This window comes from Leucoraja erinacea, chromosome 6 (assembly GCF_028641065.1).
Source record: "Leucoraja erinacea ecotype New England chromosome 6, Leri_hhj_1, whole genome shotgun sequence".
Classification (NCBI taxonomy): domain Eukaryota; kingdom Metazoa; phylum Chordata; class Chondrichthyes; order Rajiformes; family Rajidae; genus Leucoraja; species Leucoraja erinaceus.
Window position 1 is genome coordinate 16160924 of NC_073382.1, and position 23377 is coordinate 16184300.

A 23377-nucleotide genomic window follows, 5' to 3' on the forward strand; every position below is an offset into this window, starting at 1 on the left:
CACACTGCCACCTAGCTTTGTAAATGATGGTGTCACCAAATCCACCCACATCCTGTCCTTCCGGTTTTGCACTCCTAACTTTTTTTTTTAAATCGCACATTCCCGATGCTTTGTGCCAATCATTGCAATTAAAACTGATTTTTTTCATGCCAATTCCATATTCCAGCCTTCATGGCTTGACCATGATATGAATTGCAACGAAGGCCCTGATTCTTATATGTAATGACCCGAGTTTTAAGAGTCTCCACCCTTGCCTTCACATCATTTCATAGCTTTACCGTGACCACATTTAAGCTCAATAATCTTACATTAAAGCACCATGTAAATAAAAGTTGTTGTTGTTGGATAATGCCCCAACTGGTTAGTCCCTCTCCCCCATCCCTTCTCCCCGATTACTACCTCTTTCGTGGATGTGGGTGAAAAGATTTCTCAAATGCGGAGCCAAGAGTGTTTCATTGTCAAAGGCATTGGGAATGGAAGAATTAAGTTAGAGTCATAGTCATACAGATACAGTGTGGAAACAGGCCCTTCAGCCCAAGTCGCCCACACGTGCCAACAATGTCCCAGCTACCTGCGTTTGGTCCATAACCCTCCGAACTTGTCCTATACATGTACCTGTCCAACTGCTTCTTAAATGATGGAATAGTCCCTGCTTCAACTACCTCCTCTGGCAGCTTGTTTCATACACCCACACCCTCTGTGTGAAAAAGTTACCCCTCGGATTCCTATTAAATCTTTTCCCCTTCACCTTGAACCTATGTCCTTGAATCCACTTCTCTGGGTTTAGCGGGCATTTTACCTACCGGTCGGTTTTCCTTGGTCCTGAAAACTCCAATGAGCCAATTTAAATGCCCAGTCAGCGAAGGAGATTGCCTACAGCTGCCCTCGCCTGCCTGTAACTAAAAAGCGACCCCAATCCACAATACTACGAGTTAAAAAGAACCATGCCGACCAGATTTTACTTGCGAAAATATTTTCAGCATGCTAAAAAAATTTCCGTGACCTAGCTGAGGCCGCGAGTATGCAGTAACTTCCCTCAAGCATGAAGGAGATCCAGTGACCTCATAGGACTGCCTAGAACCACGTGTTGACTATGCTGTGAGTTTTAGTCAAGGGCAAACTCTTCTAAACACGTAGATTATGTCGCCGCAGTGGGACAGCCCCTTAAGACAGCCACGTAAACAGGCAGGAAACAGGGGGATGGCAGAGACATTGTGGGATGAAGGACCTGTTCTTACACTTGTGCTGTTCATCGTCTTGCTCTGTGTGATCGGCATTCAGGGAAATATGGGTGGTTCATTACAAGGCGAACCAGCCTTTGAAACTAGCCTTAGATCCAGGAAAGTTGGGCCACCAAAGGTCTGAAGTTTCATCTTTCTGCAGAATGCAAGAAAATCTTTGAGTGTCACTCCAATGATTACAGTGGTCAGATCACAGCCAGTCTGCTACAGATGGATTGGTTTAGCAAGAAACTGTGTGCCACATCAGTGGGACTCGATTCTTTTCACTAAGAACACTGCCAAAAAAAACTATTCAGTACCTCTTTACCAACACAAACAATCCAAACTTAGGTATTGATCAAAAAAAACCCCTGCTTTTTTTAGTCTATACAGAATACTATAGAAAGTATGCAGCAGGTCCTCCTGTTAATAAAATTGCATCAGCTTGTGTCTTTTTCAGTCTGAAAGCACAAGATCAAGATTTGATACAGGTCCTGTCTGACTGGTACACCAGTCATTGAAGGTAGGCATGCAGGTGCAGCAAGCAGTAAAGAAAGCGAATGGTATGTTAGCTTTCATTGCAAAAGGATTTGAGTATAGGAGCAGATAGGTTCTACTGCAGTTGTACAGGGTCTTGGTGAGAGACCACACCTGGAGTATTGCGTACAGTCTTGGTACCAAAATCTGAGGAAACATTATCCAAAGAGGGAGTGTATTGATCAAAAAACCCCTGCTGGGATAGTCCACGCTACAGAAAGACTAGATAGAAAAGTAGAAGATGCAGCAGGTCCTCCTGGATTAAGAAAATTGCATCAGCTTGTGTCTTTTTCAGTCTGAAAGCACAAGATCAAGATTTGATACAGGTCCTTCCCAGCCTGACTTATGGACACCCAGCACATTCGAACAAACTCTTAAATGAATTGAATTTGAACAAGAACCACCCTCTTGAGGGGGTGGGGGGGGGAGAGGAAATCTGTTTCCATGTAATCTTCCAGCAGTAAATTAGACATCATTACCTGAAGAACACAGGCTGCCTGTTTCACAACTTGATGATACTTAAGAGAGTGCTACTTGGAAATTAAATGACGCAATTGCTTCCATTGGGGGGAAACAAAGAAATCTGCAGATGTTAGTTAATACACAAAACCTGACAACAAAGTGCTGGAATGATGATCGGAGTGTCAGGAAATTAACACGCAAATGCTTAGGATTGAACTGCATTTAATACCAATCACAAAAGTGCTGGAATGACTCGGCTAGTCAGGCAACATCTCTGGAGAACATGGACGGGGGGGGGGGGGGGGGGGGGGGGGGGATGGGGGAAAGAGAAATTAAGAAAGCTGTAAAAGGGGGGAGGCAGGACAAAGTGTGGAGCAGCAGAGCAGCTGGAATAAGAGGGGGAGCTTTGCGTCTATTGATACCCGTGCAAGGATACTCCATTGAACATCGTAGCATCCACTGATACATAAGGACCATCAACACCAGAGTATGGGAAATCCTGAATATGTACCACTGTAACTAGATGGGGAAGACAATATATAATAAATGTTCAAATTAATTGGGGCAGCACAGTGGCGCAGCGGTAGAGATGCTGCCTTACAGCGCCACTAGACCAGAGTTCCATCCTGACCTTGGGTGCTGTCTGTACAGTTTGTACATTCTCCATGGGTTTCCTCTGGGTGCTCCAGTTTCCTCACATTCCAAAAACGTGCAGGTTTGTAGGTTAATTGGCTTCTGTAATATTGTCGCTAGTGTGTAAGATAGAACTAATGTGCGGGTGATCGCTGGTCGGCACAGACCTGGTGGACCAAAGGGCCTGTTTCCACGCTAACTGGCTCTCATCAACACCCGTCATTACATTACAGTGGAGATCTGGTTACCAGAGACATTTTGTGTATTTTCTGACGTGCACAAAAATGGCTTATGGGTGTAGAATATATGCCTCACTGGATATAGTGGACAGGTTTGCAGGGGATAACATTTGATTTCCTTTGAGTTCACTCCAAGAATAGTGGAAGCTCAAACTCTACACTTTCCCCCCCCAAAAATAGGCTGAGCAATTTAAGGCCACAAAAGCTGAGCTGGAAGCCAACGTAAGGTTGAACGCAATTTATAAGCAGGCATGCATATGTCAAATGGCCGAAATGAATTATTGTACATGCAGACTCCCCCTCATTTCTGCAATGTGAAACCTCATTTACCATTCCATGTTTTTTTCTCCCCCATTGAATCGCACATTACACGAGGAGATGCAACCCTACAAGACATTTTTCACTCAACAGTAATGAGTACCGACCCTGCAGGTTCACAGCAAAGGTGTAAAGAGGGGGACATTTAAGACGGCTGCAAATGTAACCTCAACAAAGGTTGAAAGATGCTGATGATAGGTAGAGATAGACAATGAGAGGAAACAAGGCCAAATGGAAGCAGGTTTGTTTAGGGGGGGGGGGGGGGAGAAATGTGGGTGGAGGCAGGTGACAGCCTCATCTTCACTATCTTCCAGCCTTCAGGATGAATGGAGACATAAAATTTAAAATGCACAAATATAGACAAGACAACACCCCTAACATATTATCAACAAATGTTCCAAGAAAAGCAAAATTTAAAAAAAAATGGTCAACATTTGTTTCTTTTGCATTTTATTTACATTTCCCAACTCAATAAACCAAATGACACAGGTTTTAGTTCATAGGGGCAAGATTTAATACACACCCGAGGGGCAACCATTTCACTCAGAGAAAGATGGGTACATGGAAAGCTGCCAGAGGGAGCAGGTACAATAAGAGCATTTAAAAGACATTGGGACAAGTACATAGATAGGAAATGTTTGGATGGATATGGACAAATTATACCAGCTTATACGGGGCATGGATGAGTTGGGCCAAAGAGGCTATTACCATGCTGTTTGAATACGAGTCAATGTCCACGTCAATGGACATATGACTATGACTCTAACTGAAGCAACTTGGATTTTAGTTTAGTTTAGATATACCGCGTGGAAATAGGCCTTTCAGCCCACTGAGTCTACGCCGACCAACAATTACCCCGCATACTAGTTCTCTCCTACACTCTACAATTTACAAAATTAACAAACATATAAACCCGCATATCTTCAGAATGTGGGAGGAAACTTGAGCACCCGGAGAAAACCCAGTCACGGAGTACGTACAAACTACATACAGACAGCGCACATAGTCAGGATTCAATCCGGGTCTCTGGCATTGTAAGGCAGTAACTCTACCACCGTGCGGTCCAATTTTAGGGCAAATCATTTGTGAATTGCTTAAGGACAAATTTCTGATATCTGAACCACCATAATGTTGGGATGCCTATAAACTAACAGGGCATGTCCTCATATGTTTTACCTGGTTGTCATTTTGGAGCAACCAAAAAAAAAAATTGATCCTGGGTATAGCTACCCAGGGCAATTGGTAATTTAACACACAAAAGGAAAACAAAACTGTGTTGGCCTTTATGATTAAATTGAAAAGAAATCCAGTAAACTATCAAGCCAAGTGACTTCACCTCAAAAAGTTGGCTGCATTTTCTGCTATGAGCCAACAGTATTTTTAATATATTTAACAGAACCTCACATGCAGGTTGATCAGCGTGAAAGAATGCCCGATAATGGTTTTATCCAACTTAAATGCGGGTTCTTGTCCCAAGTCCTAATTTTCAAAGGTTCATGGAAGACAGTAATCTGCATTAAAAGAAAGTGCAGGGAACTGTTAATGCTGGGACCATACAGGTAAAACACATTTGCCGAGTTTGATGTTATGTGATCTTTTCACACTGGTTCAACATTCAAGTGGCTTGGATCAGAGCCCATTCATAAAATTGGCCCCAGCTCAAGGTTAACATCACAAATTTCCACACCCCATTGCTCCTGCAAAGCTCTTCAAACATATTATTCTCTGAATGTACTAGCTCTGGTCAGTATTCTTAATTATTCAGGAATAATTCTGAATAGAAATATCAAGAAAGAGCTTGAATCTGGGGAGGTCCTAGTTTATACAAGTTCATGACTGCTATTTAACCCATCACATCCACTTAAAGCTTAGAAGTACAAAAACTAATAAGATTACAAGCAGAATGTTGATTAAAAATCATCATTGCTTGCTTTAAACCCATTTTCAATGGATTTTATCAAATGGACCAAGCTGCCACTCTTAAATATGCCAGGAATTATTTTCATAGGCAAAGGAAAATGTTTATATTCCATTACACTCCACTGGAGGATTACAAAATGTGAATATAAACTTTAAGAGGAGGTAACACAGTGATGCAGCTCGTCGGGCTCCAGTTCTAACCAGACCTCAGGTGCCAGCTGTGTGGAGTTTGCATGTTCTCCCTGTCACCATGTGTTTCCCCTTGGTTCTCCAGTTTCTTCCCACATCCCAGACATGCAGGTTGGTAGGTGAATTGGCTGTTGTGATTTCCCCCCTATTATGTATGTGAATGATTGAATGGGGAGAGAGTTGATGAGAGAATGTAGGGAGAATAACATAAGGATTAATGGAGGAATGGTGGAAATAAGTGATTGATGGTCCCCAATCTCAACCTTAAACTCTGGCAGTGTTGGTTGCAATAGTATAGTTTTAGTTACATAGATTATGAGAGCATGTGAGAATGGGGCATTAAATGGCATGAAAGGCATTTTGAGGGAAAGAGGTGTGACCAAAAGCCCAGTTTCCATGCTGCATCTCTTTTTGTCAATTTATCCAGTATATTCAGGAGAATAATTTTATGATTGCTACCAAAGTGGAAACAGTATCCAATATTTTGAATCATGAAGGTATCCATTTCGTAAGCATAGGTGAATGTTGAAAGATATTCATTATAATCAGGAATACACAATCATGGCATCAGTGAAGCAAGCTCTTCAAATCAAATACTTAGGGCGGCACGGTGGTGCAAAGGTAGAATTGCTGCCTTACAGCACCAGAGATCTGGGTCCAATCCTTACCGATGCTTGTTTGTACGTTCTCCCCGTGACCTGCTTGGGTTTTCTCCGGGATCTTCGGTATCCTCCCACACTCCAAAGACATACAGGTTAATTGGCTTTGTATAATTGTAAATTGTCCCTATTATGGAGGATTGTGTTAATGTACGGGGATTGCTGGTTGGCGCAGACTTGGGGGGCCGAAGGAGGGCTCTGTATATCTAAACTAAGCTAAACTTCAGCCAGCAGACCTGAAAAGACAATTATTTAATTTTGTCCAAAGGTAATTACTACCAAATTGTTGCATGGACCAAACTGCCACTCTTAAATACTACAGGAATTATTTTCATAGGAAAAATAAAATGTTTATATTCCATTACACTCCACTGAAACTTGGAAATTGAGGATTGTTCACAACTGCCATGCTTTAACATCTTGGATCAAAGGGATTCATTGTACACCATTTCTAATCCTCAGAATCATATTTTGTTGATGGATTCCCGGAGTTACATTGATACAATCATACAATTTATTTGTTGTCATTTGAACTGCATTGAGGTTCAAACGAAATTTGGTTTCTGCAGTCATACACACAAGAAAAAGAACCAAGACACAACATAATTTACACAAACATCCATCACAGTGAATCTCCTCCTCACTGCGATGGAAGGCAAAGTCTTATCTCTCCCCTGCACTCCACATTCTCCCCCCGTTGTCAGAGTCAAAGCCCCTGACGGGCGATGGTAAGTAAGTCCCGCGGCCATTAAAGCCACGCCGGGCGATGCAAGGCCACACTCCGGGTCTTGGTGTTGGAGCCCCCCGGCAGGCGCTAGCAAGTCCCGCAGCCATTTAAAGCCCCGCTGGGCGATGTAAGGCCCTGCTGCAGGTAATTTTCAACCCCGCAACTCGGGCGGGAGAAGTCGCCGTTGCGGAAGCCCCAAAAAGCAGTCTCCCGGTGTTACTGTCCACCAGACCTGCGGCTGGAGCCTCCGAATCTCCGGGGTCGGGCCGCAGCAGCGCGCCACCACAGCTGGGGTAACAGGTGTCCAGGCCTGGTGTTCTGTCCCACTCCACACCATGATACTGGGTGGGGTTTGTACACATCAATACCACCTTTAGTTACCAATTAAAGATTTCCCAAGATCACATTATATGCCATCCAAAACACACCATTTTCAACCTTAAACTCTGGCAAAGATTTGATTGTAGTAGCATAATTTTAACTAGAGCATGTAGGCAGAGGGAGGAGCACAAGCGAGAATGGGGTATTGAATGGCATGAAAGATTCTTTGAGGGGGGAGATGTAACAAGGGTGATAAATAGAGGGAATTGGAGAAAGGACAAGTTAAATAAAAAAGATTCTAGAAATTGACAAATAATTCAATGAAAGATAAAATTGCAGAATACAAAGACTTTCATATTTTCCCCCTCAATGTTAACATCTAAAATGTTTACCTGTAATGAGCATGAAAAGAAAAACTGCTGCAACAAGATAGGCTTTACATTGTATTTATTCTGAAATTACAATTACATCGAGAAGAACTGTTTTCTACAGAAGTTAGTAAAATCCAATGTTTAGCAATAAGGGGAAACCGAATGAAAGTACCTGGGAAAACTATAAATATTTCATAATACTGCCAAGGCAACTGTTAGTGGTCTGCCTTTACTCATTACACCATCAGTTAGTTTCAAAGCTTGTTTTGATTTTTTTTTAACTAAAATTTAGTTTTGTCTTAAGTTATTTGTCAGGGAAATCAAGTCAGCCACTTTTCGCAAACATCTCATTTATCTAAGTGTCAAAAATGAAAACACGTTATATTTAAGCATCAAACAGCGCCATAATCTGTATTTTAGCAACTGGAGCTCAGAGCCATGCAATTGTCACTCTAAAGTTTGGGTTTTCATCAGAACTTTCTATTTTAAAGAGCACAAATGTCACAGTTTCAGATTGCTATTTCCACACAGAACACCCACCGCGATGGAAGTGGGATCGATATTGCAATAGGTGAATGAAAATCATTTAAAGCATTGGTTCAAATAAATTGCTCACCTTTGTAATGCAAAATCAGCAACCCCGGGCAATTAAATGATATTACTTTTATTACTGCAATGCTGACTTTGCATAATGAAGCAGGATACCAATGCCAATTTGTCTTTGGAATACCCTGATCTCAATTCTGACACCCAGTCCTGGCATCATTCTAGCATTGCCAGAAGCTCAGAAGAAAGCATTATCCTGCAATAGGTGAAGACCAAGCCACCACCCAACTCGTGAGTAGATTTGTCTCCTGGCTGACAACTGGGCATCGAATGAAAACCATGTTCAAGTTAATAAAGGCGCACATCACATGGATTCACATTGCATCATTTATTGGACTGAGGTACTGCTGGACACGCTGAAGGAATTCACATTTCAGAATTGTTTGCAAGACAGCAAACAAAGAGGGCAGGATTATCAAAAACAACAGCATAGACGAGAGATCTTGCAGGCAGGAAAATAATTGCTTACCTTGGTCGGGGGATGGCTGGGAGGGAGGAGGAAAATCAATCGCCACACTATTTAGTACAATACTAGATATATAGAAATATCTTACCAGTTGAATGCACACCAATACTAGAGCAACTTGTTTCAAAATAGTTATGGTTGATATGAGACAGTTTTTGTTTAAACTGACCACAATTGTGCCATGTTCTTGTGATAAAAGTAGAAAAATAACTATCAGTGCTGTAAGGGTGGGATATGAAGATATTCCTTTGTAATTTCCAGCAGTCTTAATACACAATATGCGCTGAATCAGAGCTTCCTGCTACTCACTGCGGTCTGCATAAGTGACCCACACAACAGTTCTCTCACAGAAGAGGGAGAAAAAGGACAAATCATGAATGATTTTGCATGTTAGGAGTATTTAAGGCCATTCAAGCAGTGTTCAACAGATTCTGTAATGCTGCCTGCTGCGATTCGTTGAGCGATGCCATGCATTCTGTCCACAGAGTCCCCGAGCCCTGGAAGCAAAAGAGGGGTTTTCAGCAAGAGCACACACTGTCAGGGTAGTTAACATATCATGTTAGGGCCGCTCTCAAAATGTAAACAAACCATATGCTATGTCATTACAGTATGCAATGAAGTACAGAAGACATGAATAACTAGTTACGAAGATATTGGTAGTTTCAGTTATGTTACATACTTTCCAACAAACATCTCAAATGCAGTGTTACACACCTCGTACAACATCTCAGTAAGCTGACCCTATACACACTGGAAACATTTCACCAACTCTTCCAAAGAACATAGAAACATAGTAAAAAGGTGCAGGAGTAGGCCATTCGGCCCGTCGAGCCTGCACCACCATTCAATATGATCATGGCTGATCATCCAACTCAGTATCCTGTACCTGCCTTCTCTCCATACCCCCTGATCCCTTTACCCACAAGGACCACATCTAACTCCCTCTTAAATATAGCTCTTAAATCAATGTGCACACAAGCATATTGCTTATCTGATAAGTGAGTATTTTACTTTAGTAAGGCTAATTATAGAAAACACTTGCTCATTATGGTACTATAGGATTTTCTGTTCCTTGAGCAGAGATTTATTTTAACATCTCTTATGAAATAGTGCATGTCTGACCATGTAGCACTCCCTCAGTACCTCATTGCAATATCAGCCTGGATTTGTGCTCAAGTCACTTGAATGGGATTTGAATTCACACCATTTCTTACACATAAAAGTGAGATACAATGAAACATCCACAATAGGCAGCCCCTCAGTTAATTCCAATTTGCTCATCATCACCTCCAAAATCTCCTCCTCCTCCCCCGATTTGTTCTGACGTACATACCTGTACTTGTCGGATTACGTTGGCCAATCTTTTGCTACAGGCATCTTCACTCTTTATTGCTTCATTAACGAGACCCTCAGCAATGATAGCAAACACTCGAGGAAGACTGGAATTATTAGGGCCAAGCACAATTGGATTGTTACTGTGGAAGGGAAATCAAAATCAATTACTTTACTCGTGAAATCACAGGATATTTAAACTTGAGCATGTTGACAATTGTTTAGTTCAAAAATTAGAAAAATCAAGCTACAAGATCCCAATCATTTTTTATAAGCATCTTCTTCCATTTCTGCACTCTTACACATCTGAGGGATATGTATTTCCTATACCTCCTGGACATTCTATCTACCTTTTGTCATCCCGTCATTTCCTCACTGAGGACTCTCCTTAAAACTTGCGTAACCAAATTTTTGTCAGTTGTCCCAAAATCTTCTATTGCTCAGTACCATATTTTGTTTAGGGCATTCTATTAAAGGCAGATTTGCTTTTCTGCCTACCTTTCACATTACTTTCAGGGCATCCTATAGCTATTTACGGTCAACAAAGTACTTTTTGAAGAGTAGACATTGCAAAATAGGAAAAGCAGTAGCCAATTTACACATAGCAAAAATAACGTTGATCGTTTTCAGTGATGCTAGTTGACCAGGACAATTGCTCCTCAAAACAGTGCCTTGTTAAGTTACATTTGAACTATTGTGTGCAATTCAGATTGCCACACTATGGGAAGATGACCAGGTGTTGCTCAATTTAGAGCATATTAGTTATACAAAGAGATTGAACAAACGTTGATGGTTCTCCCAAGACTGGAGGAGGCCAAGGAACGATCTGACAGAATATAAAACAAGTGGCTCAGATGGAATAAATAGAATCTATTTCCCAGAATCGAAATGTCAAATGCAAAAGGGCATAAACTTAGGGTGAAGGAGGCAGGTTTAAAGTAATTTTTCACACAGAGAGTGGTGAATCTCTGGAACTCTATGCCAAAGAGGGTAGTTGAGGCCAGTTCATTGGCTATATTTAAGAGGGAGTTAGATGTGGCCCTTGTGGCCAAGGGGATCAGAGGGTATGGAGAGAAGGCAGGTACGGGATACTGAGTTGGATGATCAGCCATGATCATATTAAATGGCGGTGCAGGCTCGAAGGGCCGAATGGCCTACTCCTGCACCTAATTTCTATGTTTCTAATTGTGTGAGGCAAGTTCTCGTATAAAACATCACAGTATGTGGTGCCTTGAATGCAGATATGATAGCAAAGTTTAAAAGTCATTTCGACATGAACAGGCTGGAAATGAAATGATATGGATCGCTTGTAGGGTTTAGTTTAATTTGGCATCAGGGACAGAGCAGAGAATGTGGGCCAAAGGGTCTGTTAATGTGCTGTATTCTCCTATTTTGCCATCTTGGCCCGGCACTCAATAGTGGACGAGAATGACAACTAAGATTTTTGTGGTTTTAAGTCTTTGGAATGCAATTTAAGAAGCACAACTTAGACCCAAAAGTACAACCAAATGAGCTCAATAAAGACAGTGTAACAATGTACGCTGTCAAAGCCTTGTGTCTTGGGTTTTGTTGGACACAGTTGGACACTAACAGGAAAGTAACTACACAGATGCTCCAGAACACTTGGTCACTCTGTACTGCAGCACCATCTATAGGCATGCATGAGCATTACAAGGATTGAGGCCACAAACTGCACTGCAGAAAACATGCTATTAGCACCCGTCACACACTGTCCCTGCTCTTCCAGGTAACCTTGGCTAACCAGCAAGTTGCATTGACTGCTGCCCACTGTCAAATAACTATTACAAACATGCCGGTCAGCACATTTGCTAATCGGTACCAGTAATGGAGACCACAAAACAACTGGAATGTGATAAAAACCCGCTAATGTTCTTTAGAGAAAAAATCTGCTTCCCTATTGAGTCTTTAATTGGACTCCAATCACAACAACGTAGAAACATAGAAATTAGGTGCACGAGTAGGCCATTCGGCCCGTCGAGTCTGCACCGCCATTCAATATGATCATGGCTGATAGGAAATATGTCAGAGCTGAAAAGAGTGCAGAAAAGATTTGCAAGTATGTTGGAGCTTGAGTTGCTGAGACACGCTGGGCAAGCTAGGACTTGAATCCTTGGAGTGTAGAACACTGAGGGGCAATCTTAGAGTTGTAGAATATCACAAGGGGCAGAGATAGGATGAATGCAGTCTTTATCTCAGGATAGGAGAACCAAGATCTAGAGGGCAACGGTTTTAAGGTGAGAGGTTCAAATAAGAACCAGAGGGGCAATTTTTCCCACACGTATATAGAACGAGCTGGTACATATATGGAATGAACTGCCAGAGGACCTGTAAGGTGGGACAAGAGTTTCACAGATGCTGTCCAAACTGCTGAGCCTTTCCAGGCTCTACTTTTGTTGCAAGCAAAACCAAGGGTGAAGTGTAGCAATTCTTTCACCACATGGACTGCAGCCGCTCAAGTAGTGATTCACGACCACCATCTTCTTAAGTATAATCAGGAATGGGCCCTTAGGGTGGCAGTGTGGTGCAACTGGTAGATCTGCTGCCTCACAGTACCAGAGATCCAGGGTTCGATTCTAACCTCAGGTGCTGTCCACATCTTCTCTGTGACCACGTGGGTTTCCTCCCACATCCCATAAGGCGAGCATGTTTGGAGATTAATTAGCCTCTAAATTTCCCCTGGAGGGTAGAGAGTGGAAATGAAAGTGGGATAACATAGAACTAAACATAAATGGGTGATTGATGGTCCACGTGGACTCAGTGGCCTGAAGGACCTGTTTCCATGCTCTATCTCTAAACTTAAACTAAACTAGCACAAGGTCGTCAGTGATAGGAGCAGAATTAGACCATTCGGCCCATTAAGTCTACCCTGCTATGCAATCATGGCTGATCTATCACTCCCACCTAATCCCATTCTCCTGCCTTTTCTCCCCATAACCCAACACCCGTATAAAACCTACTGTATCTTGTGAACGAGTTAACAGAAGCTTGGACCCACGAGTGGTGGGTAAGAAAACAGTGGGAACATTTCACACATTACTGACTGCAAGTTTCCTCACAGATCTAAATCAATTCCATTGTAATGAGGGAATGTGGCTTCAAACTACATGCAGCAAACTTAGAAGAGCCAAGTATGTAAAAATGACCTGATGAGGTGATGACTTAAGCACTATTACTGACCAGGCACCAGCTTTCCCTCCAAATAATCCCACAGGATATGACATCCACAGGAGCACAAGAGGCTTGTGTTTAATTGCTGATTAAAAGATGTCTGTTCTCCCAGTGTAATAATCACTTGGCAATGCACTAGCGCACAGACTGAGATTTTGCCCTCGTCTTGAATTCAAAGACAAGAACGGCATTCACGAGGCACAGTTAGTCCCAACCTCTGGTGCTGCCTGTGTTCTTCCTCACTGGCAGCATGGGTTTCCCCAGGTAAATTTAGTTTAGTTTTGAGATACAGTAATGAAACAGGCCCTTCGGCCCAGAGTCCGAACTGACCAGTGATCCCCGCACATTAACACTACCCTACACACACTAAGGCCGATTTTACATTTATACCAAGCCAATTTACCTACAAACCTGAATGTTTTTGGAGTGTGGGAGGAAACCGAAAACCTACAGGAGAAACACGGTCACGGGGAGAACGTACAAACTCCATACAAACAGCACCTGTAATTGGGATCAAACCCGGGTCTCCGATGCTGCAAGCACAGGAAGGCAGCAACTGTACCGATGTGTCACCGTGCCTCCCGAAACTCACTTCCAGGTTTTCCCCCCCATATTCCAAAAATGTGCTGTGTTTCAAGCTAATTGGTCACTAAATTTCACCATGTGTAGGAGGGTGGCAGGGGATTCAGTGATGGGGGATGCAAGAGGGAAAATGAGAGAGCTTGATGCTTGGCGCAAACATAGTGGGTTGAAGGACCTGTTTCCATGCAGTACAACCCTGATTATTTTCCTCAGTACCCTTTGCCCCAATAGCATTTAACCTCTTCAGAATACTTCACCAGTTCGCAAATTATAATTATCATTGTGGCAAGACAAAGAACTTGCCTTTCAATAAGATCACACAAATAATTGAATGTGTGGACTGCTTCTTCTTTGTCTTCATGCAGTGGAAGCCACGAGAGCCAGTGAGGTAAAATCTCAGTGACATTTACACATTCTGGTCGACACTTCATGACTTTCCCTACAGCAGATATACAGTTTTCTGTTGCATTAATATTTTCTTTGGTTTTGGACCCTTCCATCTGGATAACTCCAACCAGGAGTGGAATTGCCTCTGTTGGGGGAAGAGAAATTAACATTAATTATCCTGGCAGCCAGCTTTCCCCAAAACCGACAAGACGTAGACAGATGATTTATAAGGGTTTCAGCACAAAACGTTGCCTATCGAGTCTGAAGAAGGGTTTTGGCCCGAAACGTTGCCTATCGCCTTTGCTCCATAGATGCTGCTGCACCCGCTGAGTTTCTCCAGCATTTTTGTGTACCTACGACAGATGATTTAATTTAATCTTAAATCTATGATGCACACAAACACATTACCTCAAGGAAAAACTCAGCGGGTCGTGCAGCATCTGTGGAGGGAATGGACAGACGACATTTTGAGTTACGACCCTTCTTCTTCAGATTGAATTAGTCTGAAGCAGGGTTCCAACCCTAAATGTTGTCTGTCTGTTTCCTCCACAGATGCTGCTTGATCTGCTGAGTTACTCCAGTACTTTGTGCTTTATTGAGGATGTGAGAGTTAGTGTTGGAGTGGGTACTGTGTTTTACTCAGTTGTCTCTCCAGCCATCCTCAAGCTGCCAACAGCATTTCCAGCACTGCCCACCTGTCCATAGTGTTGTTCGCAGTGCAGACTGAAGCTTGAAATTCAGTTGGCAGAACCAGACAGAGTTACTTTATTGTGTTTAAGAAGGAACTGCAGATGCTGGAAAATCGAAGGTACACAAAAAAGCTGGAGAAACTCAGCGGGTGCAGCAGAGTTACTCTATTGATGAGCTGATGCTCAACAGAGGTCTAAACTGTAAACATCTATGTGGCAATTAGACTCAATTACTACTCAATCCGTATCCAATAACATTAATACATGCACTACTCAAAGTTCTGCAAAACCAAAGTTTAACAGAAGAATATGATATAGCAAACACTTGCATTGTTATCCAGTAATACAGTATACATATACAAAATATACCAATAACAGGAAAATTCCTCCTCCATGCTACGCTTATCCATAATATTTCCATAGTGTCTAGGGAGTTTTCCCCACAGTATGCAACACAGACAAGTTCTGGTGCTGTCTGCATTGTGTTATCCATTAATACTAAAAGATGCACGGAGCCCTCTGCAATTCCATCTAAGCTTTAACAAAACTGTTGTGGCAACGTTCAACAAGGGCAAACACATGAATCAAGAAAGTAAAAGTGGGGGGGGGGAGGCACAGAGGAACCGCATCAAGATTGGTTGCAGTGTTTAAAGATTATGCCATAAAAACAAATAACTTTTTCAGTTACAATGTCAACTAAGTTTTGTTCAAATCTGTTTTTATACAGTGCCATCTTTTAAGAAAGGCTTCCTTTCCTGTGCACTAAAGAAATATTTACGTATTTTTGAAAATCAAACATTGGAAAAGGATACAGAGAAGCATCAATAATAAATGCAATCAAGTTTGTAAATTTTTTTGAAACAAGGTTGTCAATGGCTTTCTGTGGTCAGAATTTATCTTTTGTCAGACAGTCATCATCAGGACCTTTAGTAATAATCAATTTTATTTGCGGGCGCCTTTCAAAGTCTCAAGGACACCTTACAGAAATTAACAAGAGAGAAAGCTCCACTCCACGATAGCGCTCCAGCGCTGTGCCACCACCGAAGCCGAGGTGCTGGGCGGTCCCCGCCAGGAAACGGCGCTCCACGCCCGCTGGTGGGCCACGAGGACGGGTCGACGGGGCAGCCCGGAGAAAAAGCAGGTAGGGACCTAGAAATATTGTTACCCCCTACCCCCCACATTAAAAAGTCCATCTCTCCCACAAACAAGGCACCGGACTCACTAAAACTGCAAATAAAAAGTGAATTAAACAGACGGCTGCTGGTTAGCAGCCGTTCCCCAAGATGGCTCCTCCTCCTCCTTTAGGAGGGCACATCATCCAAGGACGTACATACCATTGAGGATAAATGGGGCTACTGTGGATAGGGTGAGCTGCTTTAAATACCTGGGAGTCCACATCTCCCAGAGGAAATGACAGGGACATCACACGCTGCAGCACTCGTGAGTAAGGCAAGGCAGCGCATTTACCACCTCAGGCAATTGAGGAAATTCAGAGTGTCTCCGAGGATCCTCCTGTGCTTCGACTCAGCGGCTGTGGAAAGCATCTTGTCCGGAAATATTACAATCTGGTTTGGGAATTGCTCTGCCCAGGACAAGAAGGCTCTGCAGAGAGTAGTGCGTTCGGCTGAACGCACTATGGGAACTTCACTCGCCCCCCTGCAGGAACTATACATCAGGAGGTGCAACTCCAGAGCCAATAAAACCATGGGAGACCCCTTCCACCCCTGCAACGGACTGTACGATCAGGCAAACGCCTCCGTTGCCATGCTGTGAGAACAGAGGTTGAGAAGAAGCTTCTTCCGAGAGGCCATTAGGACTGTAAACTCCTATCTCACCAGGGACTAACTTTACTGTACCACTCTACTGCTTTAAAAAAAAAATAATAATTTTAATTTTTTTATTTATTAAATTGCTGTTTTCTTTTCCCTTTTTCCTTCCGCCCACAATATTTAATATGGAAAATAATATGTGATTCTGTTACATTCTGTTTGTGGTTTGTTTGGTTGTTTGTTTGTTTGTCTTTTTGCACAAAGTCCGCAAGCATTGCCACTTTTCATTTCACTGCACATCTCGTATGTGTATGTGACGAATAAACTTGACTTGACACTGTTATAGAATCAGCTCAATCCACTGCTCATTTATAACACCCATAAATTAAGCTTTGAAACAGGTTACTGCAGTTCAGCTATCAAGTTTATGAACCCTTCTCAAAGGCACAAGTGAAAATGTGATAGAAAGTACTTGTAACAAACAGATGTGGATTAACAACTCGTGGAATGGTCATAAATTAAGAGCCCAATGCCAAGTCACAGCACCTTCCTGCAGTTATGACATCATGTCATTATATGCTGAAAAAACGGTGAAAAGCTAAAAACAACTTTTGCATTGTCAGTCTCTGCAATGGAGCGATGAGAACTACAAATGCTAGAAGCTTAAGCAAAGAGCAACCTGCAGGAGGAACTTGGGTCAGGCAGCAGTTGTGGAGAGAAATGGACAGATGTTTCGGGATGAGAGGGGTGTCAGGAGTTATTGGGCAAAGGCAGGAGAATGGGGTTGAGGGGGAAAGATAGATCAGCCATGATTGAATGGCAGAGTAGACAAGCTAAATGGCCCAATTCTACTTCCAGAACTTAAGTTATGAGACCCTTTGTGTGGACAGAAGGGTCTTGACCGAAACATCGACTGTCCATTTACCTTCACAAATTTTGCCCGACATGGTGAATTCTTCCAGCAGCTTGTTTTATTTTCTAGTCTATTTGTTCAGACAAATAAAAGCCAATCCATTACCTACCAGTACAGAACGGCCTGTAATTCTCTCCACCAAACTGAGCCATAACACCGATCCCATAGGCGGCTGCTTGTCGGACCTCAGGACTGTTGTCGCAGACGTATTGCAACATGGGCCGAAGGAAGTACTCTGCATACTTAAAGGATGTAGGGCTGCAATGCTCAATTACATCATCAAAGATGCACAGGCCCCACTGCTTATCTGCCCACGGCCTGTGTGGACACTGCAGAAATAAAAAATACTCATCAGTAAAACAATATTGGGAAAAATGGAGCCAGTCTTGAATCTTTCTTTTGTTGCACACTTACAATTAGATTAACTATGAGAGGGAGGATCTGTTCAAACCACGGCAGCACCTTCTCTCTATAACAGCTGAACATTGAGTGCAAGACGTCCGAAACTTTAGTCAAGATGTAAACATCACTATCATCCTGCAACCAAACAAATAATTGCATAACACACTCAAATTTGAATTAGTCAAAATTCATTTAGAATTTACTGCTGGTAATTAATATACAAGAGCTTCAGTAATCTTTACCACAAAATTAACTTGTCACAATAATAACTACTGCAGATAAGTTTAAGATAATTTAATAAACTATAATAACTAAATTAAGTTACTTCATCTTGTAAATTTTCTTCCACTTGTTCATCATAGTCTTCATCTTGTCTCTTTGCTGAGGTTAAAAGATAAACATCACCCAATTAAATTCAACATAAATTTACAACTAAAGGTTTGCATATAAACAGAAAAATGAGATGGCAAATTAGAGGTCATAACGATAGAAACATTGTATGGTTTGGTTTCTACAAGAGATCGTCTTGAAGTTTCCTAAAGATGCAACACATTTATACCTTGTCTCAATTCTTGATTTTTGAAGTGTTCCTCTAATTTCCCCTTCATAATATTGCCCAGTTCCTCAAGATGTTCTTTGTTTAAGCAGCCTTCACCCATCAACTCTATGCACTAAAGAACATAGGGGAAAAAATGCAAGGACAACATCAATATGGTCACAGTACTGAAGACAGATTTGAAATGGAGAGCATAAGATATTAACACGAAAGAAAGGCAAGAAGGGTGATTCTACGTTGAATATTGCAATGATTGTGCATTTTGATCATGCCATCGACAGATCATTGGAAATATCTCAATTTCAGTTACATTCACTCAGTGTTTAACTAGATAGGTTAAGTAATGTTCTTTTTTCTATATCTAAAGCAGCCTGATGTCAAAGTCCGGACATCACTTTTGCTGCATTGCTTTCCATTCCAATCTGTGGCCTATGCATCTCATTGTATTGCTCCGTGCAGATGCATTTGCAACAGTGCATTTGCCATTTAAATACATCAGCATCCTTTTGTCATGGCGAGGGATTATTTGGATTAAGCAAAGCCAGTTTAAAAAGCGTTAAGCTTTTCATGGGAGTGATCAAACGGACGAGTGGATTCACAACCTGAAAGCTTTCTAAATGCAGAATGGACATTTGTTTACACATACCAAAGAATGGCAAATACAGCACCAAAGCTTGTTAATTCAGGAAAATATCTGGTCTCTTGGAGAAGGAAATTGACCTGATCTCTGCTCGTCTTCAAAAGCAGGCAATTGATAAAGAAGAAATTCCACCCTGTTTAATGTTTTAGGTTTTGCACCAAATGTCATTCGGTGTAGTCTGCTCTACATTTTGCTTACTTCAAAACGCAGTATCTTATGATTCAAAAAACCATGAAAGGTTTGATCTAAAATAACGTAGATCATGTTAAAGCAGGATTCAAAAATCTGAATTTCCATAGTGCCTTTCATGTCCCTTTCAGCATATGCAAGGAGTTTCAATGAAACAAGTAATTAAGAAATGTGGTCACTGGTGTAAAATATGAAACTTAACCATTATTTTGCATATGGCAAGTTCACTCGGGCAAATTAGCGAACATCTTAAAATCTGCATTTTTTGCATATTCATTGAGGACTAAATATTGCTAGGATAAATCCCCTGGTTTTCAAAATAGGACCTTGGGATTTTTGTCACGTTCCCCGAGAGTCAACAGGGCCTCATTTCCAAGTCTCATTTGGAAGATATCACCTTCTCCCATGAGGATGTCTCTCAATACTGCAATGAACTGCAGATGTTTGTGCTCCTAAGTCGGAAGCCAAATCAAATTGAATCTAGAATCAAATGGGCAGCACAGTTCGCTCAGTTATAGAGAACCAGGTTAAATCCTAAAATCCAATGCTGTATGTGTTCAATTTACATGTTGTCAGTGACCACGTGGATTTCTTTCAGTAGGTTTAATAGGTTAATTGGCCACTGTAAATTGTCCTTGTGAATGGCAGACTCAGGGTTAGATGGCGAGAATGTGCAGGAGCATAAAAGAGCATGATTTGAGGAAGTGAATGGCTGATGATAAGTGCAGACTGTAGGACCCATGGAAGTGTTACCATGCTGAATGAAACTACAATTGTAAATGACACGCAACCTATTTAGCCACAAGTTAGCAATACCAGCGAATTCTATGGGATAGGAAACACCTAGCAGCAATTTTTTGCAACATTTAAAAACAAAACATGAATGACAATGTTTTCCATATTTGGCATAATAGATTACCTTTGCAAAAGAATGCATTATTTCAGAAAGAACATCAGAATCTGGCTCCGTACCAATTCCTTTGATGAGAGAATCACACATAAAATGCCACATTTGTGTCACGTACTCGGGTCCTTGGACCCGGGCACATTCCAGCAGCAGAGGCATCGATTCAGCAGCAGCTACACGAACACGTTTCTCTGTTAAGGAGGACTGAAGAGTATTTTGAAAGAATATTCACAGAGTAATTACAACATGAAAGGAGACCACAAGGGCCAGTTCTGTGCCACAGGAAACCAGCTGGACCTACTCCCTGTTCTATCCCTGAACCCCACTCCTCTCCCACCACCTATTTATTTTCAGATATAAGTACAGCACAAGAACAGGCCCTTCAGCCCACAATGTCGGTAGGGAACAAGATGCCAAGTTAAACTAATCTCCCAAGTCTGCATATAACCCATATCCCTCTATCCCCATACATATTTATATGCCTATTCAAAAGGCTCTTAAATGCACTATTAAACCTTCCTCCACAATTACCCTGACAGTGCACCATCACCCTTGGTATAAAACAAAATTGCCCCACACATCTTTAAACCATTCCCCTCTCATCTTAAAGCTGTGCTCTATAGTGTCTGATAGTTACCCAGTTCCCTTTTGAAAGCTGCAATTGAATCTTATTCCACTACTCTGCCTGGCAGTCCAGAGCCAACAGTCTTTGTGAACTTTTATGCCTCCTTTCACTTTTAGGCTGTGGGCCGAGGAGCTTTTTTGTGCAGTTTCATGACCCAACTCACGGAACTACATGAAATTATCACATATTTTGTAAAAATATTATATAAATCATCCCTGAAACTCGTCAAGAACAAAACTTACACATTTTTATTAAATTAGAGAAAAATTTCGGGTATTTTTAGTCCAATCAAAGCACATTTGACATCGAGTCGGACGCCAGTTGGCCAACCAAGCGCTTTGTTTCAGGCTAGCTAGGCAGGGAGCACACATCATGGCTGAGAGTACTTCGACTGATGCCCGTTTTACTGGAGATTCCGATGAAGGTTCTTTGTGGTTCTGTGGAATACATGTCATGGAAACTTGCAGCAGGGTAATTGAATTTAGTGAGAAAAGCATTAAGAAGTCTGAAGAATGTGCAGCTAAGTGGAAAGAAGTGGAACAAAGCCTTGAAAGCAAAGTCCCTGCTGAGGCGCAGTAACACAAAGAGGATAGCCAAGTCGTGAAACCAGTGAAACTTTGTGAATCAACTGGAACTGAAAGGTAAGATCTAAAGTCTGAATTTATGAAAATTAATCTGTATGGACTTTAATTAATTTAATTGCACCCTTTTATAATGTGAAAAAAATAAGATTTGGAGGTTGTACATTCATTCATTCACTCACGAAGTTGAGGGCCTAAACTATGTGTATCCATAACAAAGTGCATTAAACATTTTCACTAATGCCAGCTTGTTGAAGACTAATAAGTTTTCTTTAACATCTATTCTCGGAGCTGCCTGCGATAACTTACCGGGAAAAAGTGCTCCCACCGCGGGGCCTATGTACTTAACATAGTGATCCGTGGTCTCAATTAAGAAGCGGCCGATTCTCGAACGAGGAGTGTTTGGAGCAGGATCATGTGCCCTTAAAACCTGGGACCTCTGCTGCAGTCTCATTGGGGGGGGGGGGGGGGGGGCTGTACATAGTGCCATCCATAGCGGCCATTTCCAGGCCCCGACTACGGGAGGAAAGGAGGAATATTCACTGCACTTTATAGGCTTCCATTGGAGTGAGAAATGGTCAGAAATGGCTGATGTTTATGTAGAAATGAATTGGTGTATGTGAACTTGAACTAATTTATCTACAGTAGTAACAGTGTTATTCTCATTAACATTAAGAAGAGGTTGAAATTTTATGAATTGAAGTCCATGCAGACTTAATGACTGAGATGTTTTTTTTTGTAGCCTCTGCCTGACCCTCCACTTGAACTTGAACTAACTTATCAATGGACTTAACAAAACACTTGGAATCTGATGAAGAATATTCAGATGAAAATCAGATGTAATGTAAACAAATAAATTGGGGGTGATGTACATCGTTTCACTGTTTATTTGGTCAAATTATTTAAACAATGAGTGAATTACTTACGATAATGGCGTGCTGGTGAATGACAGTGCGACAGTCCACCCACCCATCCACTCATACACACACACATCCATCCGTATGCACACTTCCATGCATGCACGCACACACATACATTCACACATACACCCACACACACACCCACGCAGACATACATGTACACATCCATGCACACACATACATCCCCACACATACATCCACAGATACACACACAAACTACAGGTACTCAAACTATGCAACACGTTTAGGGTTATTTTAGGTTAAAGGCAACAGCCCTCATTTGCAAAGACACCACCGGGGAGGGGGGGGGGTCTCTAACATAAATATAGGCTCTTGTAGCCTATATTGAATGAGTAAAATGAATACTCATAAACATCAGAGCATTCGATTCTTGGTCAGCATGTGACATTTACATCAGAAATAAGGTCTCTTACAGTTCTGTCACCCAGCTTGGCACTGCCACAGTCCCACTATTGCCGTTACCCCCACTCTCCCCACTATGGCAGTCAGTGGGGTTCAGTAAAAGGAGGAACCCACAAGAACTGCCCTCACCCATTAATTAGGCTGGTTCAGGAACAGGACCTCTGCAACAGTGTCATTAAAAAAAACTCACAATTATATTAATCACATTATTTTTTATATAATATACTTAATTATATATGATTACAGTCATATTTATGTTAAATATGTGTGTGAGTATATATATATATAACATATAGTTTATATAACATATATAACATATAGTTTAAATGGACTGTGTGGAATTCCCTGCCTCAGAGGGCGGTGGAGGCAGGTTCTCTGGATGCTTTGAAGAGAGAGCTAGATAGGGCTCTTAAAAATAGCGGAGTCAGGGCATATGGGGAGAAGGCAGGAACGGGGTACTTATTAGGGATGATCAGCCATGATCACATTGAATGGTGGTGCTGGCTCGAATGGCCTACTCCTGCACCTATTGTCTATTGACGGTAATATGCTGCCCATGGTGTAATATGGGCATTGGCCACTAGATGGCGCTTACTTTCCCGATC

General features: G+C 41.9%; 1 protein-coding gene across 1 annotated transcript in view; it reads right to left on the reverse strand.

The window, feature by feature from the left end:
• Window positions 1-7657: 7657 nt before the first annotated feature.
• Window positions 7658-23377, reverse strand: part of kpnb3 (karyopherin (importin) beta 3) — a 57607-nt gene continuing 41887 nt past the window's right edge. Inside the window, exons 19-26 of the mRNA XM_055636675.1 lie at window positions 20236-20408; window positions 18491-18602; window positions 18257-18312; window positions 17944-18066; window positions 17639-17858; window positions 14075-14303; window positions 10002-10143; window positions 7658-9165 (exon numbers count right to left, since the gene is read on the reverse strand). Coding sequence (XP_055492650.1) covers window positions 9079-9165; window positions 10002-10143; window positions 14075-14303; window positions 17639-17858; window positions 17944-18066; window positions 18257-18312; window positions 18491-18602; window positions 20236-20408 — 1142 coding nt within the window. The 3' untranslated portion in view covers window positions 7658-9078. The remainder of the gene's footprint in view (window positions 9166-10001; window positions 10144-14074; window positions 14304-17638; window positions 17859-17943; window positions 18067-18256; window positions 18313-18490; window positions 18603-20235; window positions 20409-23377) is intronic.